The sequence below is a fragment of the Narcine bancroftii genome, chromosome 12, assembly GCF_036971445.1.
Source record: "Narcine bancroftii isolate sNarBan1 chromosome 12, sNarBan1.hap1, whole genome shotgun sequence".
Taxonomy (NCBI): domain Eukaryota; kingdom Metazoa; phylum Chordata; class Chondrichthyes; order Torpediniformes; family Narcinidae; genus Narcine; species Narcine bancroftii.
In genome coordinates, this window is record NC_091480.1 from 59231924 (window position 1) to 59249133 (window position 17210).

At 52.5% G+C, this 17210-nt stretch overlaps 2 protein-coding genes across 2 annotated transcripts in view; one reads left to right on the forward strand and one right to left on the reverse strand.

Annotated features, from left to right (window-relative positions):
* LOC138747172 (cyclic AMP-dependent transcription factor ATF-1-like) overlaps nucleotides 1-17210 on the forward strand; it is a 139664-nt gene that overhangs the window by 44413 nt on the left and 78041 nt on the right. The window lies entirely within an intron of this gene.
* On the reverse strand, nucleotides 267-1006 carry LOC138747328 (octapeptide-repeat protein T2-like). Its single transcript, XM_069906442.1, has 2 exons — nucleotides 897-1006; nucleotides 267-597 (listed from the first exon to the last, which is right to left on the reverse strand). Exons 1-2 carry the CDS (start codon nucleotides 1004-1006, stop codon nucleotides 267-269), a joined length of 441 nt encoding a protein of 146 aa, XP_069762543.1.

Here is a 17210-nt window from a genome sequence, read left to right on the forward strand (position 1 = left end):
TATCCACATGACCATCCCTGTGCCCGTGTCTCTCTCTGTCCCCCTGTTTCTCTCTATTCCCGTGTCTATCGCCGTCCCACTCTCTTTCTCTTTCCCTGTGTCCCTCTCTGTCTCTGTCTCTCTCTGCCCCCATGTGTCACTCTGCCCCCATATTTCTCCTTCTGTCCCCGTGTCTATCTCTGTCCCATGTTCCTCTCTCTGTCCCCGTGTCTCTCTGCCCCCGTGTTCCTCTCTATGTCCCCGTGTCTTTCTACCTCAGTGTTCATCTATCTGTCCCGTGTCATCTCTCTGCCCCCAAGTTCCTCCTTCTGCACCCGGGTCTCTCTCTCACCCATTGTCTCTCTGTCCCCGTGTCTCTCTGCCCCCGTATTCCTCTCTGTGTCCTCATGTCTCTCTGCCCCCATGTTCCTCCTTCTGTCCCCGTGTCTCTCTCTGTCCCACTGTCTCTCGGTCCCATGTTCCTCTCTCTGCCCCCGTGCCCCTCTCTGCCACTGTCTCTCTGCCCCTGTGTCCCCCTCTGTCCCCATGTTCCCGTATCTCTCTCTGCCACTGTCTCTCTCTGCCCACATCTCTCTCTGTCCCCATGTCTCTATTCCTCTATGCCCCCGTGTGTCTCTGCACCCGTGTCTCTCTGTCGCCTTGTATCTCTGTTTCTGTGTCCCTCTCTGTCTCTGTGTCTCTCTCTGACTCCGTCTCTCTCTGTTCATATGTCTCTCTATCCCCGTTTCTCTCTGTTCCCGTCTCTCTGTCTGCCCCTGTGCCCCTCTCTGTCTCGTGTCCCTCTCTGTCCCCATGTTCCCATATCTCTCTCTGCCCCCGTCTCTCTCTATCCCTGTGTTTCTATGCCCCCGTGTCTCTCAATCCCTATTTCTTTCTGTCCCCATGGCTCTCTCTGCCCCAGTGTCCCTCTCTCTGTCCCCGTGTCTCTCTGTTCCCGTGTCTCTCTGTTCCCGTGTCTTTCTGTTCCCGTGTTTCTCTCTCTGTTTCCCTGTCTCTCTGTTGCCATGTCCCTCTCTGTCTCTATGACATTATCTTTCCCTGTGTGTCTCTCTCTCTGTCACCTTGTGTCTCTCTCTTTCCTGTCTCTCTCTGTCCCCGTGTCTCTCTCAGTCCCACGGTCTCTGTCTGACCCGTATCCCTCTCTGTCCCTGTGTCTCTCTATCTGCCCCCATGTCTCTCTCTGTCCCTGTTTCTCTCTGTCCTCATGTCTCTCTGTCCCCGTGTCCGTCTTTGTCCCCATCTCTCTCTCTATCCACATGACCATCCCTGTGCCTGTGTCTCTCTCTGTCCCCCTGTTTCTCTCTATTCCCGTGTCTCTCGCCGTCCCTCTCTCTTTCTCTTTCCCTGTGTCCCTCTCTGTCTCTGTCTCTCTCTGCCCCCATGTGTCACTCTACCCCATATTTTTCCTTTTGTCCACGTGTCTCTCTCTGACCCACTGTCTCTTGGTCCCATGTTCCTCTCTCTGCCCCCGTGCCCCTCTCTGCCACTGTCTCTCTGCCCCTGTGTCCCTCTCCGTCCCCATGTTGCCGTATCTCTCTCTGCCACTGTCTCTCTCTGCCCACATCTCTCTCTGTCCCCATGTCTCTATGCCTCTATGCCCCCGTGTCTCTCTGCACCCGTGTCTCTCTGTCCCCTTGTATCTCTGTTTCTGTGTCCCTCTCTGTCTCTGTGCCTCTCTCTGACTCCGTCTCTCTCTGTTCATATGTCTCTCTATCCCCGTTTCTCTCTGTTCCCGTCTCTCTCTCTGCCCCTGTGCCCCTCTCTGCCACCGTCTCACTGCCCCTGTGTCCCTCTCTGTCCCGTGTCCCTCTCTGTCCCCATGTTCCCATATCTCTCTCTGCCCCCGTCTCTCTCTGTCCCTGTGTTTCTATGCCCCCGTGTCTCTCAGTCCCTATCTCTTTCTGTCCCCATGATTCTCTCTGCGCCAGGGTCCCTCTCTCTGTCCCCGTGTCTCTCAGTTCCCGTGTCTTTCTGTTCCCGTGTTTTTCTCTCTGTTTCCCTGTCTCTCTGTTGCCATGTCCCTCTCTGTCTCTATGACATTATCTTTCCCTGTGTGTGTCTCTCTCTGTCACCTTGTGTCTCTCTCTTTCCTGTCTCTCTCTCTGTCCCCGTGTCTCTCTCAGTCCCACTATCTCTGTCTGACCCGTATCCCTCTCTGTCCCTGTGTCTCTCTATCTGCCCCCATGTCTCTCTCTGTCCCTGTTTCTCTCAGTCCTCATGTCTCTCTGTCCCCGTGTCCCTCTTTGTCCCCATCTCTCTCTCTATCCACATGACCATCCCTGTGCCCGTGTCTCTCTCTGTCCCCCTGTTTCTCTCTATTCCCGTGTCTCTCGCCGTCCCTCTCTCTTTCTCTTTCCCTGTGTCCCTCTCTGTCTCTCTCTGCCCCCATGTGTCACTCTGACCCCATTTTTTTCCTTCTGTCCCCATGTCTCTCTCTGTCCCATGTTCCTCTCTCTGTCCCCGTGTCTCTCTGCCCCCATGTTCCTCTCTCTGTCCCGTGTCGTCTCTCTGCCCCCATGTTCCTCCTTCTGTCCCCGTGTCTCTCTCTGATGCATTGTCTCACTGTCTCCGTGTCTCTCTGCCCCCGTGTTCCTCTCTGTGTCCCCGTGTCTCTCTGCCCCATGTTTCTCCTTCTGTCCTCGTGTCTCTCTCTGTCCCACTGTCTCTCTGTCTCATGTTCCTCTCTCTGCCCCCGTGCCCCTCTCTGCCACTGTCTCTCTGCCCCTGTGTCCCTCTGTCTCCCCATGTTCCCGTATCTCTCTCTGCCCCTGTCTCTCTCTGCCCACATCTCTCTGTCCCCGTGTCCCTCTTTGTCCCCATCTCTCTCTCTATCCACATGACCATCCCTGTGCCCATGTCTCTCTCTGTCCCACTGTTTATCTCTATTGCCGTATCTCTCGCCGTCCCTCTCTCTTTCTCTTGCCCTGTGTCCCTCTCTGTCTCTGTCTCTCTCTCCCCATGTGTCACTCTGCCCCCATTATTCTCCTTCTGTCCCCGTGTCACTCTCTGTCCCATGTTCCTCTCTCTGTCCCTGTGTCGCTCTGCCCCCGTGTTCCTCTCTATGTCCCCGTGTCCCTCTGCCCCCGTGTTCCTCTCTCTGTCCCGTGTCGTCTCTCTGCCCCCATGTTCCTCCTTCTATCCCCGTGTCTCTCTCTGACCCATTGTCTCTCTGCCCCCGTGTTCCTCTCTGTGTCCCCGTGCCCCTCTCACCCCGTGCCCCTCTCTGCCACTGTCTCTCTGCCCCTGTGTCCCTCTCTGTCCCCATATTCCCGTATCTCTCTCTGCCCCTGTCTCTCTCTGCCCACATCTCTCTCTGTCCCCATGTCTCTATGCCTCTATGCCCCCATGTCTCTCTGCACCCGTGTCTCTCTGTCCCCATGTATCTCTGTTTCCGTGTCCCTCTCTGTCTCTGTGACTCTCTCTGACTTTGTCTCTCTCTGTTCATGTGTCTCTCATCCCCGTTTCTCTCTGTAACCGTCTCTCTACCCCTGTGTCCTTCTCTTTCCCGTGTCCCTCTCTGTCCCAATGTTCCCATATCTCTCTCTGCCCCCGTCTCTCTCTGTCCCTGTGTTTCTATGCCCCCGTGTCTCTCAGTTCCTATTTCTTTCTGTCCCCATGTCTCTCTCTGCCCCAGTGTCCCACTCTCTGTCCCCGTCTCTCTCTTTGTCCCCGCTTTCCTCTCTCTGTCCCCGTGTCTCTCTGTTCCCGTGTCTCTCTCTGTTTCCATCTCTCTCTGTCCCCCTGACCCCTTCTGTCTCCATGTCTCTCTCTGTCCCTGTCTCTCCATTCCCATATCTTTCTGTTCCCGTGTTTCTCTCTCTGTTTCCGTGTCTCTCTGTTGCCATGTCCCTCTCTGTCTCCCTGTTTCTCTCTATTGCCGTATCTCTCGCCGTCCCTCTCCCTTTCTCTTGCCCTGTGTCCCTCTCTGTCTCTGTCTCTCTCTCCCCATGTGTCACTCTGCCCCCATTTTTCTCCTCCTGTTCCCGTGTCACTCTCTGTTATCTTTCCCTGTGTGTCTCTCTCACTGTCACCTTGTTTCCCTCTCTGCCCGTCTCTCTCTCTCTGTCCCATGTTCCTCTCTCTGTCCCTGTGTCGCTCTGCCCCCGTGTTCCTCTCTATGTCCCCGTGTCCCTCTGCCCCCGTGTTCCTCTCTCTGTCCCGTGTCGTCTCTCTGCCCCCATGTTCCTCCTTCTATCCCCGTGTCTCTCTCTGACCCATTGTCTCTCTGCCCCCGTGTCTCTCTGCCCCCGTGTTCCTCTCTGTGTCCCCGTGTCTCTCTGCCCCCATGTTCCTCCTTCTGTCCCCGTGTCTCTCTCTGTCCCACTGTCTCTCTGTCTCATGTTCCTCTCTCTGCCCCGTCCCCCTCTCTGCCACTGTCTCTCTGCCCCTGTGTCCCTCTCTGTCCCCATGTTCCCGTATCTCTCTCTGCCCCCATGTTCCCGTATCTCTCTCTGCCCCTGTCTCTCTCTGCCCACATCTCTCTCTGTCCCCATGTCTCTATGCCTCTATGCCCCCATGCCTCTATGCCCCCGTGTCTCTCTGCACCCGTGTCTCTCTGTCCCCTTGTATCTGTTTCCGTCCCTCTCTGTCTCTGTGTCTCTCTCTGACTTTGTCTCTCTCTGTTCATGTGTCTCTCTATCCCCGTTTCTCTCTGCCACCGTCTCTCTCTGTCCCTGTGTTTCTCTGCCCCCGTGTTCCTCTTTCTGTCCCCATGTCTCTCTCTGTTCCCGTGTCTCTCTGTCCCATGTTCCTCTCCCTGTCCCCGTGTCTCTCTGCCCCCATGTTCCTCCTTCTGTCCCCATGTCTCTCTCTGACCCATGTCCCGCTCTGTCACCGTGTCCCTGTGTGTCTCTCTCTTTCCTATCTCTCTCTCTGTCCCCGTGTCTCTCTCAGTCCCAGTGTCTCTGTCTGACCCGTATCCGTCTCTGTCCTTGTGTCTCTCTATCTGCCCCCATGTCTCTCTCTGTTCCTGTTTCTCTCTGTCCTCATGACTCTGTCCTCATGTCTCTCTGACCCCGTGTCCCTCTTTGTCCCCATCTCTCTCTCTATCCACACGACCATCCCTGTGCCCATGTCTCTCTCTGTCCCTCTGTTTCTCTCTATTCCCGTGTCTCTCGCCATCCCTCTCTCTTTCTCTTGCCCTGTGTCCCTCTCTGTCTCTGTCTCTCTCTCCCCATGTGTCACTTTGCCCCCATTTTTCTCCTTCTGTCCCCGTGTCTCTCTCTGTCCCATGATCCTCTCTCTGTCCCCGTGTCGCTCTGCCCCCGTGTTCCTCTCTATGTCCCCGTGTCTCTCTGCCCCCGTGTTCCTCTCTCTGTCCCGTGTCGCCTCTCTGCCCCAATGTTCCTCCTTCTGTCCCCATGTCTCTCTCTGACCCATTGTCTCTCTGTCCCCGTGTCTCCCTGCCATCGTGTTCCTCTCTGTGTCCCCGTGCCTCTCTGCCCCCATGTTCCTCCTTCTGTCCCCGTGTCTCTCTCTGTCCCACTGTCTCTCTGTCTCATGTTCCTCTCTCTGCCCCCGTGACCCTCTCTGCCACTGTCTCTCTGCCCCTGTGTCCCTCTCTGTCCCCATGTTCCCGTATCTCTCTCTGCCCCTGTCTCTCTCTGCCCACATCTCTCTCTGTCCCCATGTCTCTATACCTCTATGCCTTCATGTCTCTCTGCACCCGTGTCTCTCTGCACCCGTGTCTCTCTGTCCCCTTGTATCTGTTCCCGTGTCCCTCTCTGTCCCCATGTTCCCATATCTCTCTCTGCCCCCGTCTCTCTCTGTCCCTGTGTTTCTATGCCCCCGTGTCTCTCAGTCCCTATTTCTTTCTGTCCCCATGGCTCTCTCTGCCCCCGTGTTCCTCTCTATGTCCCCGTGTCTCTCTGCCCCCATGTTCCTCTCTCTGTCCCGTGTCCTCTCTCTGCCCCCATGATCCTCCTTCTGTCCCCGTGTCTCTCTCTGACCCATTGTTTCTCTGTCCCCGTGTCTCTCTGCCCCGTGTTCCTCTCTATGTCCCCGTGTCTCTCGGTCCCATGTTCCTCTCTCTGCCCCCGTGCCCCTCTCTGCCACTGTCTCCCTACCCCTGTGTCCCTCTCTGTCCCCATATTCCCGTATCTCTCTCTGCCCCTGTCTCTCTCTTCCCACATCTCTCTCTGTCCCCATGTCTCTATGCCTCTATGCCCCCGTGTCTCTCTGCAACCCGTGTCTCTCTGTCCCCATGTTTCTCTCTGTTCCCGTGTCTCTCACTGTCACTTTATCTTTCTCTTTCCCTGTGTCCCTCTCGGTCTCTGTCCCCACGTGTCTCTCTCTGTCCTGTGTTCCTCTCTCCGTCCCCGTGTTCCTCTCTCTGTCCCCGTGTCTCTCTGCCCCCGTGTTCCTCCTTCTGTCCCCATGTCTCTCTCTGTTCCCGTGTCTATCTGCCCCATGTTCCTCTCCCTGTCCCCGTGTCTCTCTGCCCCCATGTTCCTCCTCTCTCTGTCCCGTGACCGCTCTCTGCCGCAATGCCTCTCTCTGTCCCATGTCTCTCTATCTGCTGTCGTGCCCTCTCTGCCACCCTTTCTCTCTGACTCCGTATCCCTCCCTGACCCGTGTCCCTCTCTGTCCACATTTCCCCGTGTTTATCTCTGTCCCCGTTCCTCTCTCCCTGCCCCTGTCTCTCTCTCTGCCCCCATGTCTCTCTCTGTCCACATGTCTCTCTCTGTCCCCATGTCTCTCTCTGCCCGTTTGTCTCTCTGTCTCTGTGTCACTCTCTGACTCCGTCTCTCTCTGTCCTGTCTCTCTCTCTATCCCCGTGTCTCTCTGTCCCAGTCTCTCTGTCTGATCCGTGTCCCTCTCTGTCCCCGTAGTTCTCTCTGCTCCCATGTCTCTCTCTGTCCCCTTGTTTCTCTCCTTTCCCGTGTCTCTTGCTGTACCTGTCTCTTTCTCTTTCCCTGTGTCCCTCTCTGTCCCATGTCCCTCTCTGTCCCCATGTTCCAGTATCTCTCTCTGCCCCCGTCTCTCTCTGTCCCTGTGTTTCTATGTTCCCGTGTCTCTCAGTCCTCATTTCTTTCTGCCCTCATGTCTCTCTCTGTCCCCGTCTCTCTCAATGCCTCAGTGCCTCTCACTGTTCCCGTCTCTCTCTCTGTTCGCGTGTCTGTCTCAGTCCCCGACTCTCACTGACCTTGTTACCCTCTCTGCCCCTATGTCCATCTCTGCCCGTGTGTCCCTCTCTGTCCCCGTCTCCCTCTCTGTCCCCGTCTCTCTCTCTGTCCCCGTGTTTCTCTCTCTGTCCCGTCTCTCTCTCTGTCCCCATGTCCCTGTGTCCTCCCTCTGGCCCCGTGTCTCTCTTTGTCCCCGTTTTCCTCTCTCTGTCCCCGTGTCTCTCTGTTCCCGTGTCCCTCTCCGTCTCCATCTCTCTCTGTCCCCGTATCCCTTTCTGTCTCCATGTCTCTCTCTGTCCCCGTTTCTCTCCATTCCCATGTCTTTCTGTTCCCGTGTTTCTCTCTCTGTTTCCTTGTCTCTCTGTTGCCATGTCCCTCTCTGTCTCGATGACGTTATCTTTCCCTGTGTGTCTCTCTCTCTGTCACCTTGTTTCTCTCTCTGCCTGTCACTCTCTCTCTCACTGACCGATGTCACTCTCTGTCACCGTGTCTCTCTCTGACTCCGTCTCTCTCTGTCCTGTCTCTCTCTCTATCCCCGTGTCTCTCTGTCCCAGTCTCTCTGTCTGATCCGTGTCCCTCTCTGTCCCCGTAGTTCTCTCTGCTCCCATGTCTCTCTCTGTCCCCTTGTTTCTCTCCTTTCCCGTGTCTCTTGCTGTACCTGTCTCTTTCTCTTTCCCTGTGTCCCTCTCTGTCTCTGTCCCCATGTGTCCCTCTCTGTCCCATGTCCCTCTCTGTCCCCATGTTCCAGTATCTCTCTCTGCCCCCGTCTCTCTCTGTCCCTGTGTTTCTATGTACCCGTGTCTCTCAGTCCTCATTTCTTTCTGCCCTCATGTCTCTCTCTGTCCCCGTCTCTCTCAATGCCTCAGTGCCTCTCACTGTTCCCGTCTCTCTCTCTGTTCGCGTGTCTGTCTCAGTCCCCGACTCTCACTGACCTTGTTACCCTCTCTGCCCCTATGTCCATCTCTGCCCGTGTGTCCCTCTCTGTCCCCGTCTCCCTCTCTGTCCCCGTCTCTCTCTCTGTCCCCGTGTTTCTCTCTCTGTCCCGTCTCTCTCTCTGTCCCCATGTCCCTGTGTCCTCCCTCTGGCCCCGTGTCTCTCTTTGTCCCCGTTTTCCTCTCTCTGTCCCCGTGTCTCTCTGTTCCCGTGTCCCTCTCCGTCTCCATCTCTCTCTGTCCCCGTATCCCTTTCTGTCTCCATGTCTCTCTCTGTCCCCGTTTCTCTCCATTCCCATGTCTTTCTGTTCCCGTGTTTCTCTCTCTGTTTCCTTGTCTCTCTGTTGCCATGTCCCTCTCTGTCTCGATGACGTTATCTTTCCCTGTGTGTCTCTCTCTCTGTCACCTTGTTTCTCTCTCTGCCTGTCACTCTCTCTCTCACTGACCGATGTCACTCTCTGTCACCGTGTCTCTCTCTGACCCATGTCTCGCTGTGTGTGTCTCTCTGTCACCGTGTCCCTGTGTGTCTCTCTCTTTCCTATCTCTCTCTCTGTCCCCGTGTCTCTCTCAGTCCCAGTGTCTCTGTCTGACCCGTATCACTCTCTGTCCCTGTGTCTCTCTATCTGCCTCCATGTCTCTCTCTGTCCCTGTTTCTCTCTGTCCTCATGACTCTGTCCTCATGTGTCTCTGTCGCCATGTCCCTCTTTGTCCCCATCTCTCTCTCTATCCACATGACCATCCCTGTGCCCGTGTCTCTCTCTGTCCCCCTGTATCTCTCTATTCCCGTGTCTCTCGCCGTCCCTCTCTCTTTCTCTTGCCCTGTGTCCCTCTCTGTCTCTGTCTCTCTCTGCCCCCATATTTCTCCTTCTGTACCCGTGTCTATCTCTGTCCCATGTTCCTTTCTCTGTCCCCGTGTCTCTCTGCCCCCGTGTTCCTCTCTATGTCCCCGTGTCTCTCTGCCTCCGTGTTCATCTCTCTGTCCCGTGTCGTCTCTCTGCCCCCATGTTCCTCCTTCTGTACCCGGCTCTCTCTCACCCATTGTCTCTCTGTCCCCGTGTCTCTCTGCCCCCGTGTTCCTCTCTGTGTCCCCGTGCCTCTCTGCCCCCATGTTCCTCCTTCTGTCCCCGTGTCTCTCTCTGTCCCACTGTCTCTCGGTCCCAAGTTCCTCTCTCTGCCCCCGTGCCCCTCTCTGCCACTGTCTCTCTGCCCCTGTGTCCCTCTCTGTCCCCATGTTCCCATATCTCTCTCTGCCACTGTCTCTCTCTGCCCACATCTCTCTCTCTGTCCCCATGTCTCTATGCCTCTATGCCCCCGTGTCTCTCTGCACCTGTGTCTCTCTGTCCCCTTGTATCTCTGTTTCTGTGTCCCTCTCTGTCTCTGTGTCTCTCTCTGACTCCATCGCTCTCTGTTTATATGTCTCTCTATCCCCGTTTCTCTCTGCCACCGTCTCTCTACCCCTATGTCCCTCTCTGTCCCGTGTCCCTCTCTCTGTCCCCGTGTCTCTCTGCCCCCATGTTCCTCTCTCTGTCACGTGTCGTCTCTCTGCCCCCATGTTCCTCCTTTTGTACCCGACTCTCTCTCACCCATTGTCTCTCTGTCACCGTGTCTCTCTGCCCCCGTGTTCCTCTCAGTGTCCCCGTGTCTCTCTGCCCCCATGTTCCTCCTTCTGTCCCCGTGTCTCTCTCTGTCCCACTGTCTCTCGGTCCCAAGTTCCTCTCTCTGCCCCCGTGCCCCTCTCTGCCACTGTCTCTCTGCCCCTGTGTCCCTCTCTGTCCCCATGTTCCCATATCTCTCTTTGCCACTGTCTCTCTCTGCCCACATCTCTCTCTGTCCCCATGTCTCTATGCCTCTATGCCCCCGTGTCTCTCTGCACCCGTGTCTCTCTGTCCCCTTGTATCTCTGTTTCTGTGTCCCTCTCTGTCTCTGTGTCTCTCTCTGACTCCATCTCTCTCTGTTCATATGTCTCTCTATCCCCGTTTCACACAGTTCCCGTCTCTCTCTCTGCCCCTGTGCCCCTCTCTGCCACCGTCTCTCTGCCCCTGTGTCCCTCTCTCTCCCGTGTCCCTCTCTGTCCCCATGTTCCCATATCTCTCTCTGCCCCCATCTCTCTCTGTCCCTGTGTTTCTATGCCCCCGTGTCTCTCAGTCCCAATTTCTTTCTGTCCCCATGGCTCTCTCTGCCCCAGTGTCCCGCTCTCTGTCCCCGTGTCTCTCTGTTCCCGTGTCTTTCTGTTCCCGTGTTTCTCTCTCTGTTTCCCTGTCTCTCTGTTGCCATGTCCCTCTCTGTCTCTATGACATTATCTTTCCCTGTGTGTCTCTCTCTCTGTCACCTTGTGTCTCTCTCTTTCCTGTCTCTCTCTCTGTCCCCGTGTCTCTCTCTGTCCCTGTTTCTCTCTGTCCTCATGACTCTGTCCTCATGTCTCTCTGTCCCCGTGTCCTTCTTTGTCCCCATCTCTCTCTCTATCCACATGACCATCCCTGTGCCCGTGTCTCTCTCTGTCCCCCTGTTTCTCTCTATTCCCGTGTCTCACGCCGTCCCTCTCTCTTTCTCTTGCCCTGTGTCCCTCTTTGTCTCTGTCTCTCTCTGAATCCATGTGTCACTCTGCCCTCATATTTCCTTCTGTCCCCATGTCTCTCTCTCTCCCTTGTTCCTCTCTCTGTCCCATGTCTCTCACTCTCTCCCTGTATCCCTCTCTGCCCCCGTGACTCTCTCTGACCGTCTCCCTCACTGTCCCTGTGTCCTCTCTCTGCCCCATGTTTCCCTCTTCCCCGTGTCCCTCTCTCTCTCTCTCTCTCTCTCTCTCTCTGCCCCTGTGTTCCTCTATCTGTCCCGTGTCTCTCTCTCTGTCCATGTGTCCCTCTCTGCCCCCATGTCTCTCTCTGTCCCCGTTTCCCTCGCTGTCCCTGTGTCTCTCTCTGCCTCCGTCTCTCTCTATCTCCATCTATCTCTGTCCATGTGTCTCTTTGACTATGTTCCCGTCTCTCTCTGTTCCTGCTTCTCTTTGTCTCTGTGTGTCTCTCTCTCTCTCCTCCCGTGCCCCTCTCTGCCACCGTCTCTCTGCTCCCATATCCCTCTCTGTCTCTCTCTGTCCCCGTGTCCCCGTCTGCCCCCCTGTCACTCTCTGCCCCCCTGTCTCTCTCTGCCCCCCTGTCTCTCTCTGTCCCATGTCTCTCACTCTCTCCCTGTATCCCTCTCTGCCCCCGTGACTCTCTCTGACCGTCTCTCTCACTGTCCCTGTGTCCTCTCTCTGCCCCATGTTTCCCTCTTCCCCGTGTCTCTCTCTCTCTCTCTCTCTCTCTCTCTCTGCCCCTGTGTTCCTCTATCTGTCCCGTGTCTCTCTCTCTGTCCATGTGTCCCTCTCTGCCCCCATGTCTCTCTCTGTCCCCGTTTCCCTCGCTGTCCCTGTGTCTCTCTCTGCCTCCGTCTCTCTCTATCTCCATCTGTCTCTGTCCATGTGTCTCTTTGACTATGTTCCCGTGTCTCTCTCTGTTCCTGCTTCTCTTTGTCTCTGTGTGTGTCTCTCTCTCTCTCCTCCCGTGCCCCTCTCTGCCACCGTCTCTCTGCTCCCATATCCCTCTCTGTCTCTCTCTGTCCCATGTCTCTCTGTCCCCGTCCCTGTGTTCCTCTATCTGTTCCAGTGTCTCTCTGTTCCCATGTCCCTCTCTGCCTCCGTGTCACTCCCTCTGTCCCCGTGTCTCTCTGTCCCCATGCCTCTCTCCCTGCCCCTGTCACTCTCTCTGCCCCCTTGCCTCACTCTGTCTCTGTGTGTCTCTCTGACTCGGTCTCTCCCTGTCCATGTGTCTCTCTGTCCCCGTGTCTCTCTGTCCCCGTGTCTCTCTGTCCCCGTGTCTCTCTGTCCCCGTGTCTCTCTGTCCCCGTGTCTCTCTGTTCCCCTGTCTTTCTGTTCCCGTGTTTCTCACTCTGTTTCCCTGTCTCTCTGTTGCCATGTCCCTCTCTGTCTCTATGACATTATCTTTCCCTGTGTGTCTCTCTCTCTTTCACCTTGTGTCTCTCTCTTTCCTGTGTCCCTCACTGTCCCCATGTTCCCGTATCTCTCTCTGCCCCTGTCTCTCTCTGCCCACATCTCTCTCTGTACCCATGTCTCTATGCCCCCGTGTCTCTCTACACCTGTGTTTCTTTGTCCCCTTGTATCTCTGTTTCCATGTCCCTGTCTGTCTCTGTGTCTCTCTCTGTTCCCGTCTCTCTCTCTGCCCCCGTGTCCCTCTCTGTCCCGTCCCTCTATGTCCCCATGTTCTCATATCTCTCTCTGTCTCTGTGTCTCTCTCTGACTATATCTCTCTCTGTTCATGTGTCTCTCATCCCCATTTCTCTCTGTTCCAGTCTCTCTCTCTGCCTCTGCCACCGTCTCTCTACCCCTGTGTCCGTCTCTGTCCCGTGTCCCTCTCTGTCCCCATGTTTCCATATTTCTCTCTGCCCCCGTCTCTCTCTGTCCCTGTGTTTCTATGCCCCGTGTCTCTCAGTCCCTATTTCTTTCTGTCCCCATGGCTCTCTCTGCCCCAGTGTCCCTCTCTCTATCCCCGTGTCTCTCTGTTGCCATGTCCCTCTCTGTCTCTATGACATTATCTTTCCCTGTGTGTCTCTCTCTCTTTGTCACCTGTGTCTCTCTCTGCCCCATCTCTCTCTCTCTCTCTCTCTCTGCCCCCATATCTCTGTCTGTCCCCGTGTCTCTCTCTGACCCGTATCCCACTCTGTCACGATGTCCCTGTGTGTCTCTCTCTGTCTTGTCTCTCTCTCTGTCCCCGTGTCTCTCTGTCCCAGTGTCTCTGTCTGATCTGTGTCACTCTCTGTCCCCGTATCTCTCTCTGCCCCCATGTCTCTCTCTCTCCCCCCCTGTTTCTCTCTGTTCCCGTGTCTCTCGCTGTCCCTTTATCTTTATCTTTCCCTGTGTCCCTCTCGGTCTCTGTCCCCACGTGTCTCTCTCTGTTCTGTGTTCCTCTCTCCGTCCCCGTGTTCCTCTCTCTGTCCCTGTGTCTCTCTGCCCCCGTGTTCCTCCTTCTGTCCCCATGTCTCTCTCTGTTCCCGTGTCTCTCTGTCCCAAGTTCCTCTCCCTGTCCCCGTGTCTCTCTGCCCCCATGTTCCTCTCTCTGTCCCGTGACCTCTCTCTGCCGCAATGCCTCTCTCTGTCCCATGTCTCTCTACCTGCCGTTGTGCCCTCTCTGCCACCCTTTCTCTCTGACCCCGTATCCCTCTCTGACCCGTGTCCCTCTCTGTCCACATTTCCCCGTGTCTATCTCTGTCCCCGTTCCTCTCTCCCTGCCCCTGTCTCTCTCTCAGCCCCCATGTCTCTCTCTGTCCCCATGTCTCTCTCTGCTCGTTTCTCTCTCTCTGTCTCTGTGTCTCTCTCTGACTCCGTCTCTCTCTGTCCTGTCTCGCTCTCTGTCCCCGTGTCTCTCTGTCCCAGTGTCTCTGTCTGATCCGTGTCCCTCTCTGTTCCCGTATCTCTCTCTGCCCCCATGTCTCTCTCTGTCCCCCTGTTTCTCTCCTTTCCTGTGTCTCTCGCTGTACCTGTCTCTTTCTCTTTCCCTGTGTCCCTCTCTGTCTCTGACCCCATGTGTCCCTCTCTGTCCCATGTCCCTCTCTGTCCCATGTCCCTCTCTGTTCCCATGTTCCAGTATCTCTCTCTGCCCCGTCTCTCTCTGTCCCTGTGTTTCTATGCCCCCGTGTCTCTCAGTCCCCATTTCTTTCTGCCCTCATGTCTCTCTCTGTCCCCGTCTCTCTCACTGCCTCAGTGCCTCTCACTGTCCCCGTCTTTCTCTCTGTTCGCGTGTCTGTCTCAGTCCCCACTCTCACTGACCTTGTTACCCTCTCTGCCCCTATGTCCATCTCTGCCCGTGTGTCCCTCTCTGTCCCCGTCTCCCTCTCTGTCCCCGTCTCTCTCTCTGTCCCCATGTCCCTCACTGCCCCCCTGTCTCTCTGTCCCCGTGTTTCTTTTTCTGTCCCAACTCTCCCTCTGTCCCCATGTCCCTCTCTGTCCCTGTGTCCTCCCTCTGCCCCCGTGTCTCTCTTTGTCCCCGTTTTCATCCCTCTGTCCCCGTTTCTCTCTGTTCCCGTGTCCCTCTCCGTCTCCATCTCTCTCTGTCCCCATGTCCCTTTCTGTCTCCATGTCTCTCCCTGTCCCCGTTTCTCTCCATTCCCATGTCTTTCTCTTCCCGTGTTTCTCTCTCTGTTTCCGTGACTCTCTGTTGCCATGTCCCTCTCTGTCTCGATGACGTTATCTTTCCCTGTGTGTCTCTCTCTTTGTCACCTTGTTTCTCTCTCTGCCTGTCACTCTCTCTCTCACTGACCGATGTCACTCTCTGTCACCGTGTCTCTCTCTGTCCCAGTGTCTCTGTCTGACCCGTATCACTCTCTGTCCCTGTGTATCTCTATCTTCCCCCATGTCTCTCTCTGTCCCTGTTTCTCTCTGTCCTCATGACTGTGTCCCCATGTCTCTCTGTCCCCGTGTCCCTCCTTGTCCCCATCACTCTCTCTATCCCCATTGATCAAGATACATACATTTTTCTTTTCAAATATATACAGTGTCATTTTCTACCCCCCTCCCTCTTCCTATCCCACCCTCCCTACCTCCCCTCCCATTAATTTAAAGTTCAGAATCTAAGATACATTAAACCCGTCAAACAATGTTGTCATTCAATAAAAATAAACAAGAAATTCCACTGAGTCAATTCTTTTCATTTCCTTCTCCTTTCGTTAATTTCGGTAGTGAATGTCCCCGGTAGGTTTTCGCTATTGTGTTTCATGTAAGGCTCCCATATTTGTTCAAATATTTCAATATTATTTCTTAAACTATATGTTATTTTTTCTAATGGAATACATTTATTCATTTCTATATACCATTGTTGTATTTTCAAATTATCTTCCGATTTCCAGGTTGACATAATACATTTTTTTGCTACGGCTAGTGCTATCTTAACAAATCTTTTTTGTGCATCCTCCAAATCAATTCCAAATTCTTTGTTTTTTTATGTTACTTAGGAGGAAGATCTCTGGATTCTTTGGTATATTGTTTTTTGCAATTTTATTTCATATTTGGTTTAGATCTTCCCAAAATTTTTCTACTTTCTCACATGTCCAGATTGCATGAATTGTTGTTCCCATTTCTTTTTTACATCGAAAACATCTGTCAGATACTGTTGGGTCCCATTTATTTAACTTTTGAGGTGTAATGTATAGCCTGTGTATCCAGTTATATTGTATCATTCGTAACCTCGTATTTATTGTATTTCTCATCGTTCCAGAACATAACTTCTCCCATGTTTCCTTTTTTATCTTTATATTTAAATCTTGTTCCCATTTTTGTTTACTTTTACCATTTGTTTCCTCATTCTCCTTTTCTTGCAGTTTAATATACATATTTGTTATAAATCTTTTGATTATCATTGTATCTGTAATCACATATTCAAAGTTACTTCCCTCTGGTAACCTCAGACTACTTCCTAATTTGTCCTTCAAGTAGGATCTCAATTGGTAATATGCCAGCACTGTATCTTGAGTTATATTGTATTTATCTTTCATTTGTTCAAAGGATAATAATCTATTTCCTGAAAAACAATTTTCTATTCTTTTGATCCCTTTTTTCTCCCATTCTCTAAAGGAAAGGTTATCTATTGTAAAAGGGAGTAACTTGTTTTGTGTCAATATTAGTTTTGGTAATTGATAATTTGTTTTATTTCTTTCTACATGAATCTTCTTCCAAATATTGAGTAGATGATGTAATACTGGAGAACTTCTATATTGTACCAATTTTTCATCCCATTTATATAATATGTGTTCAGGTATCTTTTCCCCTATTTTATCTAATTCTAATTCTAATCTAGTCCAATCTGGCTTTTCCCTTGTTTGATAAAAATCTGATAGGTATCTTAATTGTGCGGCTCTATAATAATTTTCAAAGTTTGGCAGTTGTAAGCCTCCTTGTTTATACCATTCTGTTAATTTATCTAGTGCTATCCTCGGTTTCCCCCCTTTCCATAAAAATTTCCTTATTATTTTCTTTAACTCCTTGAAGAATTTCTCTGTCAGGTGTATTGGCAATGCCTGAAATAGGTATAATATCCTTGGAAATATGTTCATTTTAATACAGTTTATCTTCCTATTAGTGTTAGTGGTAAATCTTTCCAATGTTCTAAATCGTCCTGTAATTTTTTCATTAGTGGATAATAATTGAGTTTATATAGTTGGCCGAGGTTTTTATTTATTTGTATACCTAGGTATCTTATTGCTTGCATTTGCCATCTGAATGGTGATTCCTTCTTAAATTTTGAGAAATTTTGAGAAATCTGCATTATGTAGTAGAGAGATGGAAGTCTTTTAAAGATCAGATTTTGAGAGTGCAAAAGCTTTATGTTCCTGTTAGGTTAAAAGGAGGGGCAAAAGGTTTGAGAGAGCCGTGGTTTTCAAGGAATATTGGAAACTTGGTTCGAAGAAAAAGGGAGGCGTACATTAGATATAAGAAGCATGGAGTTAAGGAGATGTTTGAAAGATACATTGAATGTAAGAGGAATGTTAAGAGAGGAATTAGGAAAGCTAAAAGAAGGTACGAGAAAACTATGGCAAGCAGGGTGAAAACTAATCCAAAAGAGTTCTACAAATATGTTAATGGTAAGAGGAAAGCTAGAGACAAAATTGGTCCCTTAGAAAATCAGAGCGGAAAACTGTGTGTGGAGCCTAGAGAAATGGGGGAGATATTGAACAGTTTCTTTTCTTCGGTATTCACTAAGGAGAAGGATATTGGGAGATGTGAGATAAAAAAAGCAAATTGGGTAAATATGGGGAATATAGAGATTACAAAAGGTGTAGTTTTAAGGCTTTTGAAGAATATAAAGGTGGATAAGTCTCCGGGACCAGACGGGATCTTCCCCAGGACATTGAGAGGAGTGAGGGAGGAAATAGCAGAGGCTCTGGCGGTAATTTTCCAAATGTCATTAGATATGGGGATAGTGCCGGAGGATTGGCGCATTGCGCATGTGGTTCCGTTATTTAAAAAGGGTTCAAGGAGGAAGCCTGGCAACTATCGGCCTGTAAGTTTGACGTCTGTGGTAGGTAAATTAATGGAGAAAATTCTTAGAGATAGTACTTATAAACATCTGGATAGACAGGGTCTGACCAGGAGCACTCAACATGGATTTGTGGG

What these genes read in the sequence shown, in the direction of transcription:
- LOC138747328 (XM_069906442.1), bottom strand. Translation starts at nt 1,006, where the DNA reads ATGGCAACAGAGAGACAGGGAAACAGAGAGAGAAACACGGGAACAGAA. An exon ending in ACAGAGAGAGGGACACTGGG is followed by an intron (nt 598 to 896) that starts GCAGAGAGAGCC and finishes ACGGGGGCATAG; the next exon opens with AGGAATAGAGACATGGGGAC.